This window comes from Nuphar pumila, chromosome 10 (assembly GCF_984573655.1).
Source record: "Nuphar pumila chromosome 10, dmNupPumi1.hap1.1, whole genome shotgun sequence".
NCBI classification, from domain to species: domain Eukaryota; kingdom Viridiplantae; phylum Streptophyta; class Magnoliopsida; order Nymphaeales; family Nymphaeaceae; genus Nuphar; species Nuphar pumila.
This window is the reverse complement of record NC_143258.1, coordinates 99,209,512-99,225,886: the sequence shown is the minus strand read 5'-3', so window position 1 is coordinate 99,225,886 and position 16,375 is coordinate 99,209,512. Positions and strand designations below refer to the sequence as shown.

The 16,375-nt window shown below is 38.4% G+C and overlaps 1 protein-coding gene across 2 annotated transcripts in view; it reads right to left on the bottom strand.

Annotated features, from left to right (window-relative positions):
* Window positions 1–16,375, bottom strand: part of LOC149827546 (protein STRUBBELIG-RECEPTOR FAMILY 6-like) — a 51,808-nt gene that overhangs the window by 19,272 nt on the left and 16,161 nt on the right. For both annotated transcript variants that reach the window (XM_090019457.1, XM_090019458.1), the window contains one exon: window positions 5,639–5,910. In XM_090019457.1, the coding sequence (XP_089875583.1) occupies window positions 5,639–5,910 (272 nt within the window). The remainder of the gene's footprint in view (window positions 1–5,638; window positions 5,911–16,375) is intronic.

Genomic DNA, 16,375 nt, shown 5'->3' with positions numbered 1-16,375 from the left:
TGAAGATACAAGCAGCAAATCAATGGTCTTCTTCAAATATTCCTCTTGTACATAATGACAGTCTATTTTGATGTGCTTAGTTCTTTCATGAAAAGTATGATTGCTAGCAACGTAGATGGCACTTTTATTATCACAACAAATCTTAGTTGGTTCTTTACTGATGAGCCCCATGTCCAGAAGTAATTGACATAACCAAACCACTTTCACAGTAGTTGTAGTCATAACTCGATAGTCTGCTTCAGTTGACGAAAGTGATACCTGTTGTTTCTTGCACCGCCATGAAATCAAACTTTCACCTAAAAATACACAAAAACCAGTGGTGGAGTGTCTATTATTCGAATCACCATCCCAATCAGAATCAGTATATGCAATTAGATTTAAAGATGATGATGAAGACAAAAAAAGTCCTTTCGAGATGGATCCCTTGATGTAACGGATAATTCTGAGAACAACAGCCATATGAACTGATGTGGGAGCATATTGAAATTGACTGACTACATGAACTGCATGTGTAATATCTGGCCTGGTGACGGTGAGATACATGAGAGCTCCAACCAGTTGACGATATGGAGTAGGATTATCTAGAGAAACTCTATCATCAATCTTCATTTTAACTCCAATAGTTTTTGGTGTTTCGGTTTCTTTCTTGACAATGTATGTGGCAAATTTAATTTGAGACAAAATATACCCTCTTGGGGAGTAGGCAACTTCAATTCTCAAAAAATATGTTAAAAAACCAAGATCATACATTTCAAACTGAGTTTTCAAAATGTTTTTAATTTTCCTTACGCTTTTTTTATCATCTCTAATAATAATCATGTCATCCACATATAGAAGTAAGATAACATTTCCTGCACCAGAGTTCTTAACAAAAAGAGTTTTGTCAGTATAGCAACTTTTGAAACCAAAATCAATCATTACTTTACTAAATCTATCAAACCATGCCTCAGGTGCCAGCTTAAGCCCATAAAGAGCTTTGCGCAGACGAAGAACCTTTCCTAAAGGGATGTTCATGCCAGGAGGTCTCTCCATATAAATTTCTTTATTTAGATTACCATTTAAGAAAGCATTCTTAACATCCATTTGATAAAATATTCCATCATTTTATGAAAGTTATAGCCACAAGAGTTCTTACGGTAGTCATCCTAGCTACAGGTGTAAAGGTTCCTTCATAATCAATCTCATATTCCTGAGAGTATCCTCTGGCAACAAGTCTAACCTTGTATCTTTCTAAAGTTTCATAACTCTTGGTTTTAACCTTATAAACCCATCTACACCCAATGGCCTTTTTTCCCCGAGGTAATTCTTGTATTTCCCAAGTTTTGGCTTTTTCAAGAGCTTCTAATTCTATCTTTATTGTCATTCTCCATTCATCAAAGTCTTTAGCTTCATTGTATGTAGCAGGTTCAAAAAAATAATTAATACTAAAAAGACAAGCTCTAAATCTAGGTGAAAAAGATTCATAGGAAACAAATCTAATCTCTTTGCATTCTTTGAGATCTTCTCAAGTTAGGTTCTCTAGAACTTTGATGTTCTCCTAAATAGTTTGGAATATTTTCTCTACGAGAATAAGTTCTAATGATTCTATTAGATTGTTCTTAAGCATGAACATTGGTTGGGTCCTCATGAACATTAGTAGAGGTTTCATAAATATTAGTAGGATCAATTTCATGTTCACCACAATTTTCATTTATATCCACAAATTCATCATATTTAGGCAACAAATCATAAAGAAATGAGTAAGAGTCATCTTCGTTAGACTTACAATCATCAAATCCATTTTCACTTTCAATAAAGTAGACATTACTTGACACAAAGAGCTTATCATTTTTTAAATCATAACACCTATATCCTTTTTGAGTTTCGGAATATCTTAAGAAAACACATTGTATTGCTTTTGATGAAAGTTTGTCATATTTGTTACCAAGAACAAAACATTTACACCCAAAAACTCTTAATCTTTTGTAATCGGGTTCAATATTGTATAGTTTTTCAAAAGGAGAAATATTTTTTAAGGTGGATGAAGGAAGTCTATTAATAAGATATGTTGAGGTAAGGGCGACTTCGGCCCAAAAGTTTTTAGGAATGTCTTTGGAAGCAAGCAAAGTTCTAGTGGTTTCTATAATATATTGATCTTTTCTCTCGGCCAACCCATTTTGTTGAGAAGTGTAAGGACATGATCTTTGATGAAGAATTCCTTGTGTTTCTAAATAATTCTTAAATTCATTTGACAAATATTCTCCTCCGGAATCGGACCTAAGAATTCCAATGTTAGAATTAAATCGATTCTTGACAATATTACGAAACATCATAAATTTTTCAAAAACTTCAGATTTGTGTCTAAGGAAGAAGATCCAACAATATCTAGTAAAATCATCAACAAAAATGACATAATAAGATAAACCTCCCTTTGACATAATAGAAGAAGAGCCCCAAACATCGGAATGTATTAATTCAAATGACCTTTTGGAAACAAAGTTGCTATTGTAAAAAGGAAATCTTTTCATTTTTTCATGAATACAATCTTGGCATACAAAATTTTCTTGAGATACAAACTTAAATGAAGGAATGCAAGAAAGCTTGTTTACATTGGGATGGCCCATCCTTTGATCCCAAATATCAATTTCTTTTTGAATTGCAAAAATTACAAAATGCTTTCTTTGGAATCTTCAAATGACTCATGTAGTAAAGATCTCCTTTTTTATGCCCTTTCCCAATCAATTCTCTGGATTGGCGATCCTGCACCCAACAACCTTTAGATGAAAACAAGACATCATAGCCTAAGTCCGAGATTTGGGAAACAGATAGAAGATTGAAGTTTAATTTCGGAATATATCTAATATTTGGAATTGAAAAACCTTTTGAATTTTCAAGACATTGTTCAAAATTTCCATTACTTTTGATTTCAAGAGAAGAGCCATCCGCGGTAGAAACAAAAGAAGCCATAGAATTTGCTTTAGGAAGCACCGGAATCAAGAAGCTAAGAAATCATACCTGGGGGAGAAGAAGTGGCCACATTTGAAACCATGGCACCCGACGTAGCATTGGAATTCTTGAGAAGAGGTTGAAGTGCTTCCGCTAGTTGGGCCAAGGACATTGAGGCTAAAGATGACGATCCTCCTTGTTTTTCCTTGAGGTATTGTGGATATGTTGGAGCAGCAACTTTCTTTTCCTCTCTTTTGAACTTGGGGCAAACGGGTTTTATGTGACCTAGTTCCCCACAATTATGACATATAATCTTTCTTGGATATTCTCCCCCTTTGCTTTGATGATCTTTTCCATGACCTTGATATTTGTTGAAATGAGGAGGCTTGTAAGGTTTAACATAGGATCTTGGCCGAGATGCGACAAGAGCTTTATCTTCTTCATTGTTACTTACATTAAGCACACTTTCATTAGTTTTACTCATATCAAGTCTAGTCTCCTCACTATTAAGCCTTGTAAGAATTTCATGTAAAGGTGGAGGAGATGGGTAGGGAAGAAGGGCAGCCCTAGCTTGTTCAAATTTGGGTCTTAAGCCACATAAAAAAGCAAAGAAATGATCTTCCTCAACTTGCTTTCGCCACATAACAAGGTATTTTCCTTTAAACTTAGGCTCAAATTGAGCCAATTGATTCCATATACCGGAAAGCTCAAGAAAGTACTCCCTAACACTTTTATCACCTTGTTTTGTGTTTTTAGCTTTCTCTTGTAGGAAGTATTTATGAGCCATATCCTTTCGAGTGAACATACCCTTTATATAGATCCAAGCTTCACAAGCATTTTAAAATTCAAAATATTGGTAGCCATTTGACTATCTACTCCATTAATCATCCAAGATATGATTTTAGAATTCTTCATTTCCCATTCATCTAATTTCTTGTAATATTCTTCCATGGCTTTAGTCAAATCATCTCCAAGAATTTTTTCAATACATTCTGCTACTTTAGTAAGATTAGGTTTAGGTTCGAGATTAGTACCTCTTAGGTAGCCCCAAAGACCTTGACCTCTGATATGCGTCTCCAAATGACCAGCCCATACTATGTAGTTTGTTCCATCAAGCTTGAATGTGGGGACGAAGTTGGAGTTGTTGTTGGAGTGATTGACGGTAAACTCAGCCATGATGTGGATCCAAAGTAGAAGACGATCACCACAATAAAGAATCCTTCAAGCGCACAATCACCACAATGAAGAAATCTTCAAGAAACAGCCACAATCTCTTCTTGAACGGAATATCAAACAGTTGGTGTGCATTGCCCGTAATGAGGTCACTGTGCAACCAACACAATCAGCAAGACCACCTCCCAACGGCTGGCTCTAATACCATGTAAAATTAGCTCTAAAATGAGCTGATGAAGAGACAAAAGAGCTTTGAAAAGTAACTTCAAAGGATCTCACACAAACCGTGCACTAAGGCACAATCACAAGAGGAATAAAGAGATCAAATGTGCACTTAAACACATATAAAAAATAAGAACTTATTCATAACGGTGTGCAAAAAGCATACCTAACAAATGGGATAAGAGTCCCTATATATACAAAATGAAGAGAATAGAGAGCTGTTGGCAAGGGCCCAACGGCTAGAAATCTAGCCGTTGGGCTCAGCCAACAGCTAGAATACATAAAAAATATAAAATAAATATAAAATAAAAACAAAAGAAACTAACCTAACTGTAACAAATTTAACTAACCTAACTGACTTTACAAAACAGCATATACAAAGCATAGATTTTAACACTATTTTCATTCGGTAAAGAAAAAGAAAAAAGTGAGGGGTCTCATGTTCAAATGCAGGAGGATTATCCCTCTTAAGAAACTCCACCATCGTTTCCTTTTCATTTACATTTTTTATGCGTTTCCAACTCTTCCCCCTCTTCTTTCTCTTTACTTCTTCACCATGCAATTGAGGGTTAAAGCTATAACCCTGTTATAATTTGGTTTGTCTCCACTGTCTGTGTTTCACGAAGTGAAATTCTAAAACTCATCCTGCTTTCATGTTCTTCACTATCTGTTGTTTTCTGCCTTTCAATGTTATTAGTGAGGAATTACAAATCCACAGTAAAAACTTTTATTGAGGGAAAAATGGTCTTTTTACAGCTATTTAACAGGATGTGGGACAGCTCTTAACCTCAGGGACAACTTTCCAAAGGTTAAGCAACAGGGATGGATTTACAAAATTACATGAAGCAGGGATTATTTAACAAATCAGCCATAAGTCGGACAAATTTGCAAAAAAAACTTTATTTAAATACAGGAAAAGTAGTTAGTTCCACTGTACAACAGTGAGGATGGGAACCTAGTTTCATAAAACTTAAAGAACATGGAAATAATTTAGACTGCAGAAAAATAAAAGGGAACAACCTTGATTTCTGGAAAGAAAGGGGAAGAAAAGACACGACTTAGGTAAATCTTTGTAGTTACACATGCAAAACCATCACCTAGGGGGGAAACGAGAGATTGAGTTCCTAAATTAAGTTTGTAATGTTCAAGAAAAAAAAAGAGAACAGGGAAAAGTAAATTTGTTAGGTTCAAGAACCACAATATTTTAAGCCAATATTTCCATCTAGCTGCAAAGCAGCTGTTTTCTGTAAGAAGTAGATTTATCGACTCAAAACAATTGATATCAATTAATCACAGTGTGGTCCAATTTCCAACTTACTCCAAAGCCCTAGCAGTGCCAAGAGCAATCTTCACACGAGAATTCCAAGTCAATGGTTTACTGAAATCATCAGCCAGGTGAACATAATCATGCAGTGATCCATTCTTCAGAAATTCATACGCCAGCAAACACTGACCATGTTCAGAACAGTATCCAACAAGCTCAGTGATGTTTGGATGGTGCAACTGAGAAATATTTGAAACAACTTCCATGAAGTCTTCTGGATCTTGATTTGGCAGTGAAGATGCATCTATCTTCTTCACAGCTAGAACCTACAACATACCGTTAGATTTAAAAAAGGAAATTAGAGAAAGAACAATGCATTAAAAATTAAAATCATTTTATAATTAATTTTTGAAGATAATCACTTGACAAAGTTTATCAATATAAAAGGTGCAAGAGAAGCTGAAGATGCATGTTAAAAACATTAGGAAATGATCACATAAACAAAATTTCAAGAACTATTCAGCTTTCATTTCATGGAAACTTAAACCATAGCTACAGCTCACTCTCGTTCACTCATGTTAAGCCTAATAACTTGCTACTAATAGCAAGTTAGCAACAAGTCACTCATGCTAAGTCCAATAGCCTACTACTATTCTGAATGAATTACCTATGCTTTCAGCTTTTGGCTAACATGATTAACATAATATAATGAACAAAATGACAGCTCGGGAGTGAGGAAGTCCTACAATGATGATTACTCTGACCTAACTCCTATATCAGATTTTCAAGTTGGCTCATAGTATTGCTCAGAGAGCTATTTTAGAAATGAAGAGCTATAACTGGTCTCTATGGTACCAATCTTTTCGTACTAGATGTGGAAAAAGATACAATTTAGCTTTCAATTGCCTTCAAATAGCAGCAATGTTCCAAACCTTCTTCTTCCACAAACTCCACTCTTGACTTGGGCCAGAAGTAGAAAGTTAAAAAATAAAAATAAAAATAATCATGACCCTTGTCATGCGATAAAATGAAACCTTGCACTAGAGTCTGAGAATAGTTGATGGAACACCTTTGCCAATCTCTAAAAAAAGAATCCGAGAAAAATGAGCTTGCCATCACCGAAAAATGGTATTTTAAATATTTTACTGTGCCTTGAATTGAACAGTGTCTAAACTATTTTGGATAGTCCAGTAACAAAAGAACTTGAATCAATGTCAATCCCTTTTGTGCTTGTTGAGACGCCTATAAAGGCATTTTGGGTTTACGTATTTTTATATATTGTGTGAGGGTTATTTTGTAATTTGGTGCTCACGTTTAATCTCTATTTAAGTAGAGATTAAACCCTAATATGAGAAGAGTGACTCTCTCTCTCTCTCTCTCTCTCTCTCTCTCTCTCTCTCTCTCTCTCTCTCTCTCTCTCTCTCTCTCTCTCAGTTCCTGTGTGCTCCATTAAAGCTTCAACATGGTATCAGAGCAGCGTGCGACCTTGAGTGCCTGAGTTCCAGCATCATCTTCCTTCGAGCAACATCTCATCGGATAGTCGGAGGAGATCGACATCCTTCTCTGTTGATCAGAGTTCGGTCCTTCTGTGTGAAGATCAGACCTAGCAACAGATCCGCAGTCAGACCTAGTCACGACTATTGACTAGAGGTCGTGACTCAGATCTGAAGCCAAATCTGGGAGCAGTTTGGAAATCTATTGAAGATAGATTGTTGTGATTTGGCAAGCTGGAGCAGCAGGTTGATATCTGAGTGTTGAGGTCTTGGCATTGATGATGTTGCAGTTGGTGGTGATTTAGAGCATGTCGCATGGTGTGGACCAGATCTGTCTCCATTGCAGGCGTGTTAAAGATGTTGTGATCAGATCTGATCTGTTGTGGTCATGAGTTGTTGCTGTTAATATCATTGCGGTGCTGGCAATCAGCGATCTCTGTATTGATGTGGGTCGTTGTTCATGTGGGTTGACGTGGTGATGTTAAATCAGATCATATTCAGATCTGATATTTGTTTTTGGTGTAGCTGAAGTCATCTACTGCAGACCAACACCTTGGCTACCAACTTGATGTGCTTGCGCCTATCAAATATTGATTTGCTGGAGTGTAAGCATCTCAATAGTTTTGCTAAGATCATCCAAAAAGTGGTTTATTTGTCTGCGTCTTCTGGTTGTTGTTGGTTTTACATTGGACTCTGGAACTCTTTGGCATGTCTACTGGAGATCGTATTCTTACCTGACATTTTCTGTCTAAGTTAGAGCATATCTATGGTGGTAGTGTGGATGTCGAATAAGTTAGATAAGTCCGGCATGAACCAGTCGCGTCACGGTCTTAGTATTGTCTAAGGTAGCAGTTGCTGAATAGATCAGTTCTGATTCGTATTATTCATATATGAAATGGGTCGTGATATTCAGTCTATTGTTGTGGATCTGATCTGAGTTTATATCAGACTGACTGTTGTGGTGGAGAGGTTAATCTGCCATTGTCAGCTGGAAGTTTTGGCAGTTTCAGGTATGAACCAAACACATATTTATCGTGTTGGGCGTGTGGTATTTATATACATCCTGTTGAGAGAAGGTGGTTTAAGGTTAAACCTTCTTAGTTTGGAGGTTATTTGAAATGTTTATTAAATATCGGACTTAGATGTAATTTATTATTTTGGACTCTCTCTATTTAACATAGAGAGAGCCCTAATGTTAAGATATCGAGTTTCTCTTCATGTGCTGCCGTCTCTCTCTCTCTCTTCCTCCTCTCTCTCTCTCTCTCTACCTAGGGTTCAGTACATCATTCTACATGGTATCAAAGCATCGATCGTGGGAACTTACTCGATCGTGATCAAACTGTTGCCGAGTTTCTCTCTACACCAATGAAGGAAAAAAATTTCAGGTTAGCTGTTTGTGTTTTTGTGTAAGATCTGATAACAGATCTGGGATTTGACCAAGGTCATGGCCCAGATCTGAAATCAGATCTAAGGGAACAGGATGTGTGCCTCTAGTTTCCTGTTTTTTTTCTCTCCGTGATTCCCTGTTGCCGTGATTCCCTACTGTGATTACTGTTGCCGTGATTCCCTGCCGTGATTTCCTGTTGCCGTGATTCCTGTTGTCGTGATTTCCTGCTGCCGTGATTTTTTGGATTTCCTGCCGTGATGTTTTTGATTGCCAAGTTCTTATTGCCGTAATATCCTGATGGTTGGGCACAACAGCAATCTTCTTGTCGAGTTTTGTTTATTTCTTGTCGTGACTTCCTGCTATTTGGGAGAAACAACAATCACACTTGTTGTGTTGTGCTGGTGATTAAGATATGATTGTCGAGCTCTATATGTCTGGGAGCAGCCTCTAGTATGATTCAGTTTATGCATATACAGAGTTATGTTGGTCGTGACTCCCTGCTGTGCTGAAAAAAAAATTTAGAACTATTATTCATGTGTGTGGGCTGTTGTTCACTACTGTCGTGGAAACTGCAGGCTTGATTCCCTGTTGTGCTGGGAAATTACGCTTGTTGTGGGCTGTTGTTTCTTACTGTCGTGGTTTTGTGTGTGTGAACAGCTGCTGGTTGTCGTGTGAGTGTAACACACGTTATTCCCTGTTGATTGAAGTCTGTCCAGTTTTTTTTATCTTTGTTGAAACAGAAGTATATCTTCAGTATGGCTGAAACTTCGAAATGTGATTCCAAATTGGAACATGTTGGAGAGTATAAGGCATTTGCCAATCCCTTTTCGTACGGATCTTTTGTAAGGTTAAATGAAACTAACTATGCCAGGTGGTCCAGAACGTTCATGATGTCGGTATCTGGACATCGTAGAAAACATATCTTGTTGGAAGAAGAACCCACTGAAAAATTGGAAAAATATGCTACCTGGGATGAAGATAATGACATAGTTATGTTATGGATCATGAATAGTGTCGAAACCCATATTGCAGATGGTTTAATTTATTATAATACAGCCAAACAGATGTGGGACAATCTTAGAGATACGTATTCACAAGAGACTAATGTGAGTCGTATCCTGCAAGTCGAACAGGAGATATATAATTTATAGCAGGGAGATCAGACTTTGGCCCAGTATTATGCATCAGTAAAAGCTGCGTTTGAAAGACTCAATGCTCACAGGCCTCTTTGTTGTTCGAAGCAGAAGGATCATCAAGAACAGACTATGGTTGCTCGGTTTCTTACAGGTTTATCTTCAGAATTCTCTGTTGCAAAAGTCCAAATGTTGACTGGATCAGATGTACCTACTCTTGCTGATGCATACAATCGCCTGAGTAGACTTGCGATATCTCTTCCACAATCACAGTCTGTGACCCAGTCATCTGCTCTAGTTGTCTCCTATGGTTATGGGCGTGGAAATATTCAGAATATCAGAGGACAAGGTCGTGAACGAGGTATGGGAGGCAGAGGAAAGCTTCAATGCACATTCTGTGGAAAATCTGGACATTTAGAAGATCGGTGTTGGGATAAACATGGCCGGCCAACCTCTTCTTCATCAAATTCATATGCTCCTAAAGCAAATGTTACTACTCTCGAGGCAACAAAGGTACAGAAAAATATCTCTGCAAGTGACAGTAGTATCACCCTCAGTCGTGCTGAATATGATGAGCTAATAGCTCTTCGTCCTGTGAGTTTCACCCCTCCTGTAGCTGGTGTTGCCTATTCAATAGGAAATCATCTACATCCAACTGACAGTAAGTGGATTATTGACTCTGGTGCATCCAGACATTTATGTGGAAATTCTCTTGTTTTTTCAGATCTAAAGGATATTAATGCTCATCGAGGAGTCTCATTAGCCGATGGGAGTTCCTCCCCTGTTGTTGGTCAGGGAAATATTTCTATATCCTCCTCATTACAGTTGCAAAATGTTCTTCATGCTCCAAACTTTCCTCAAAGTTTACTTTCTGTTAGTTGCCTTATAAAAGAACAAAACTGTAGAGTAATATTTGATCCGATGTGTTGTCATTTTTAGGATTTGCTGAAGGGGAAGAAGATTAGTGGAGGCTATGAAGCAAATGGAGTTTACTACCTACATCATCCAATGGGTAATGTTCATGCTGTTGTGGAACATTCATCCAGTCCTATTCAGTGGCATCGTCGTCTTGGTCATCCTTCATTGTCAAAGCTTTGTTCGGCCTTTCCTCAAATTTCTTCCACCACATCATTTCAGTGCGAAGTATGTCAACTGGGCAAGCATCATCGAAGCTTGTTCCCTTCGAGTCAGAGTCAGTCTAGTAATAAAGTTTTTGAATTTCTTCATGCAGATGTATGGGGTCCTAATAAGATTCCTACTAGGACTCAGTGTCGTTACTATCTTGTTATTGTTGATGATTTCTTTAAATTGTCATGGGTGTTTTTAATAAAGGAACGATCTGAAGTTCCAAGTATTATCAAATCCTTAATTCTTGAAATAAAAACTCAGTTTGAATCTATTGTCAAGATTGTTCGCACTGATAATGCTCTTGAGTTTAAATCAAAAGGTCTGTTACAATTTTACCAAGATAATGGCATCCAACCCCAAACTTCCTGTGCCTATTCATCTCAACAAAATGGGGTGGCTGAGCGAAAACATCGGCACTTGCTTGATGTTGCCAGGACCATTATGATTTAATCCAATGTTCCTGCATTATACTGGGGTGATGCGATTACCACTGCTTGCTATCTGATCAACCGCATGCCTTCGTCTTCTGTGGGTGATCAAATTCCATTACATATCCTAAAACCTAATGCCCCACTCTTTTCTTTCTCACCCAAAATATTTGAATGTGTTTGTTTTGTACACAAACTTGGCCCTGACCGTGATAAATTAGTTGCTCAAGCTACAAAATGCATATTTATAGGTTATCCCCAAAAATCAAAACGGATATCGATGTTATGATCCTATTTCTCGCCGAGAGTATGTCAGTGCGGATGTATCTTTCTTGGAATTCACTCCATATTACTCTAGTACCGGTTTCCCGCTGCAGGTTGATCCAGCTGAGTCTTTTCCATTACCTATACCTCCTTTTCCGTTGGAATCTGTGCCCTCATTACCGAACCAAACTTCATCCTCTTCCAGATTTAATAATCCTCCATTGGTATATGTGCGTAGAGCTCCATCTCCGCAAGAGCCTTCATCTTCTTCTTCCCCTGAGGTAAGTTCTACTGACAATACTGATCTTCATGATGATGATAACAGGCTTATTGCTCTACGAAAGGGGACACGACAATGTACCTTATATCCCATATCTCATTTTGTCTCCGATGCCAGAATTGGAAATCAGATGAAGTCTTTTCTTTCAGCCTTATCTACTGAAACTATTCCTCTGAACTATCAGCAGGCAGAACTTGATAATCGCTGAACGCTGGCTATGCAAGAAGAAATGGATGCTTTAGTATCTCAGCATACATGGGATCTAGTTGATTCTCCAGCAGATGCTGACATTGTTGGATGTAAATGGGTATATACAATAAAGTACAAATCCGATGGTTCTATTGAAAGGTACAAGGCCAGATTAGTAGCAAAAGGGTATACTCAAACATATGGAATTGATTTCTTTGAAACCTTTTCTCCTGTTGCATGGATGGGTACCATTCGTCTTGTTCTCTCAGTAGTTGTTTAGCATGGCTGGAGCTTGTACCAATTAGATGTGAAGAATGTGTTTCTATATGGGGATCTATCTGAGACTGTTTACATGCAACAACCTCCAGGATTCGAGGTTGAGAGGGAGTGTCAGAAGGTGTGTAGATTGAGAAAGGCGATTTATGGCTTGAAACAAAGTCCTCGCGCATGGTTTCAAAAGTTGTTTGAAGTGATGTCACGCTTTGGCTTTAATAGGTCAGCAGTCGATCATACACTATTTATCAAGAAAACTAGCTCTGGCATAGTTGTTATGGTGGTATATGTGGATGACATCATTCTTACAGGAGATAATGTGAAAGTTATTGAAGCCACAAAGGCTCATCTTCAAAAACACTTTGTTACAAAAGACCTTGGTTCACTCAGGTATTTTCTGGGTATAGAAGTTGTCAGGAGCCGTGAGGGGATGGTTTTGTGTCAACGGAAGTATGTTCTTGACTTATTAAAGGAAACGGTAATGTTGGGAGCCAAACCAGCAAATATTCTCATGGACCATAAAGTTCAGTTGTTTAAAGAAGGGTCAAAACCGGTTGATAGCAAAAGCTATCGCTCCCTAGTAGGGAAGCTACTGTATGTGACTGTGACCAGACCGGATATTGCTTTAGCAATAAGCAAAATTAGCCAGTTTATGGACAAACCAGCTGAGGTACACTGGAATGCAGCTATTATGATTCTCAGATATCTAAAATCTTCTCCTGAAAAGGGGTTATTGTTCAGGAAAGGTGGAACTCTGGAGATAGTGGCCTATTCTGATGCTGACTATGCAGGATTTGTAGTGGATAGAAAATCTACCACAGGATTCTGTGTGTTTCTAGGAGACAACTTGATTTCTTGGAGAAGTAAGAAACAAAATGTGGTTTCTAAGTCAAGTGCAGAATCAGAATATCGAGCTATGGCCCAAACAGCTGCTGAATTGATGTGGGTTCGTACTGTTCTTCATGATCTTCAAGTGAAGGTTTCATCTCCTATGACCATGATGTGTGATAACAAGGCTGCAACATATATAGCAAACAATCTTGTCTTTCATGAGAGAACAAAGCACATTGAGGTTGATTGTCACTATGTAAGAGATATGGTTCAAGCTGGACATATCAATACCAAATATCTAAAGTCGAAAGATCAAGTTGCAAATATGTTTACAAAACCCCTTGCTAGACCAAATTTCTCAAAATGTTGTGACAAGCTGAACATGATTGATATCTATGCTCCAGCTTGAGGGGGAGTGTTGAGAGTAGGTGGTTTAAGGTTAAACCTTCTTAGTTTGGAGGTTATTTGAAATGTTTATTAAATATCGGACTTAGATGTAATTTATTATTTTGGACTCTCTCTATTTAACATAGAGAGAACCCTAATGTTAAGATATCGAGTTTCTCTTCATGTGTTGTTGTCTCTCTCTCTCTCTCTTCCTCCTCTCTCTCTCTCTCTACCTAGGGTTCGGTACATCATTCTACACATCCTATAGCAATCCTTTGTTGAGGTGGAAGGTTTTGGTCAAGTTCCTTTAAAATTATATTTGAAGTGTGGATCTAAACAGGCGGCAGTCGTGTATCTCAGATTTCATTGGTAAAATCCAATCCAGATATAGTCGGTTTCATAGTTGGTTGTTGGTGTGCGCACATGATTGTACCAATTTTTTTTTTCAAGACCATTACTTTTCCTTATGGAAGCAGATTACTTCAATGATTATGTAACCCTTAGCCAGGCTGAATATAACAAGCTCCTTACCTTAGGCTCATCCACATCGAAGTCTTTTGTTGCGAAGGTTGCGTGCTTGGTAGGTGATGGCCTATCTGGCCAAGGTGGTAGGTGGATCATTGATTCTGGAGCATCCAGACACTTGTGCGGAAATTCGAGTAACTTTTTAAGTTTAAAACCTATGACTGATCAAAAAGGGGTAGTTCTTGTTGATGGCAGTTCTTCCCCAATTGTAGGGCAGGGAAACATGTCTATTTCCCCCACTCTTCAATTGTCGCATGTTCTTCATGCTCCTTCGTTTCCACAGAATTTATTATCCGTCAGTCGAATGACAAAAGAGTTGAATTGTAGAGTGATTTTTGATCCTATGGGGTGCACTTTTCAGGACTTGCTAATGGGGAGAAGGATTGGTGACGGCTATGAGGAAGGTGGTCTGTATTATCTACATCAACCAGAGGTTTCGGCTTATTCTGTTGTTACATCATCCTCAAGTCTTTTATTGTGGCATCATCGTCTGGGTCACCTTCCAGTGACAAAACTTCGTCGTGTCATTCCTCATATTCCTCCTTCAGTTTCCTTTCAGTGTGAAACATGTCAATTGGGAAAACATTGTCAAAGCTCTTTTCCCTCCGATCAGAGTCCGTCAAGTCAAGGATTATTTGATCTTCTTCATGTGATGTGTGGGGTCCGAGTAGGATTCCTAATAGGACTCAGTGTCGCTATTATCTAGTTATTGTTGATGACATCTCAAGGTTATCATGGGTGTTTCTGTTAAAATATCGGTCTCAAGGTCCTGTCATTCTTAAATCTTTAATTACTGAGATAAAAACTCAATTTAAAGTATGTGTTAAAATTGTTCGCACTGATAATGCTCTTGAATTCAAATCCAAAGACTTGCTTCAATTCTATTCTGCTAATGGGATTCAACCTCAATTTACATGTTCCTGTACCTCCCAGCAAAATGGTGTGGTTGAGAGGAAACATAGACAAATCCTCAATGTTGCTCGGTGCCTTATGATTCAATCCAATATGCCTGCTTCATACTGGGACGATGCGGTTTTGACTGTCGGCTTTCTTATAAATCGTATGCCTTCAAGCTCTATAGAAAACCAGATCCCAATTCAAATTCTCCATCCGGAGGCTCCAGTCTTCCCTATCCCCCCTAAAGTTTTTAGATGTGTGTGTTTTGTGCATAAGCTGGGTCGTGATCGAGATAAACTTGTTGCGCAGTCTATTAAATGTGTTTTCCTTGGGTATCCTAAGAACCAAAAAGGATATCGTTGCTACGACCCTATATCTCATAAAGAGTATGTCAGTGCGGACGTTACCTTCCTTGAGTCTATTCCTTATTTTTCGAGTACTACCCCAAGATTACAAGAGAGCCTTGGTGATATCCCTCCTCTATTGATTCCTCCCTTTCCGTTAGAGTTGCTTCCTCCTCCGTCCTTGGCTCCATCGTCTGGTGTGTCTCGCTACTGAAACCCTCCCATAGTATACACTCACAGGGTACCACCTACCTCCATGCCACCATTATCTCCTTCTCTTGAGGTAAGTATTTCTGAGCATACTGTAGTCTATGCTTCTGATGATGATCTTCACATTGCTCTGCGCAAGGGAAAGAGACAGTGCACTCTTCATCCCATCTCACAATTTGTTTTAGAAGTTAATCTTGGGGCATCTATGAAGAATTTTATTTCAGCTCTGTCTGCCTCCTTTGTTCCGCTTCATCAGAGTCAAGCTCTATTCGACTCCAACTGGATGCAGGCTATGCGTGATGAGATGGATGTCCTATGGTCTCGAGACACTTGGGACTTGGTTGATCCTCCCACTGATGCAGATATTGTAGGTTGCAAATGGGTATATAGCATTAAATATAACTCGGATGGGTCGATTGAACGGTACAAAGCCCAGTTGGTTGCAAAAGGCTATACTCAGACTTATGGTGTTGACTTTTTTGAAACTTTTTCTCTAGTTGCTCGTCTTGGCACTATTCGTCTCGTTCTTTCTATTGTTGTGCACCATGGATGGCCCCTGTTTCAGTTGTATGTCAAGAATGCTTTTTTGTATGGGGATTTGCATGAAACTGTCTACATGCAACAACCCCCAGGCTTCGAGGTTCAGAGGGAGTGTCAGAAGGTATGCAAGTTGAAGAAGGCTATTTATGGCCTGAAGCAGAGCCCTCGGGCATGGTTTCACAAATTATTTGAGGTAATGTCGAGTTTTGGATTTGTCAGGTCAGCTTCAGATCACTCATTGTTTATCAAGAAAACCAGTGCTGAAATTGTTGTTATGGTGGTATATGTCGATGACATCATATTAACAGGGAGCAGTGCCCAAGGTATTTCTGCAACAAAAGATCATCTTCAGAAACACTTTGTTACTAAAGATCTTGGTCACCTTCGATATTTTCTGGGTATCGAGGTTGAAAGAAACAAAAAGGGCTTAGTGTTGTCTCAAAGAAAGTATGTGTTGGATTTATTAAAAGAGACTAGAATGC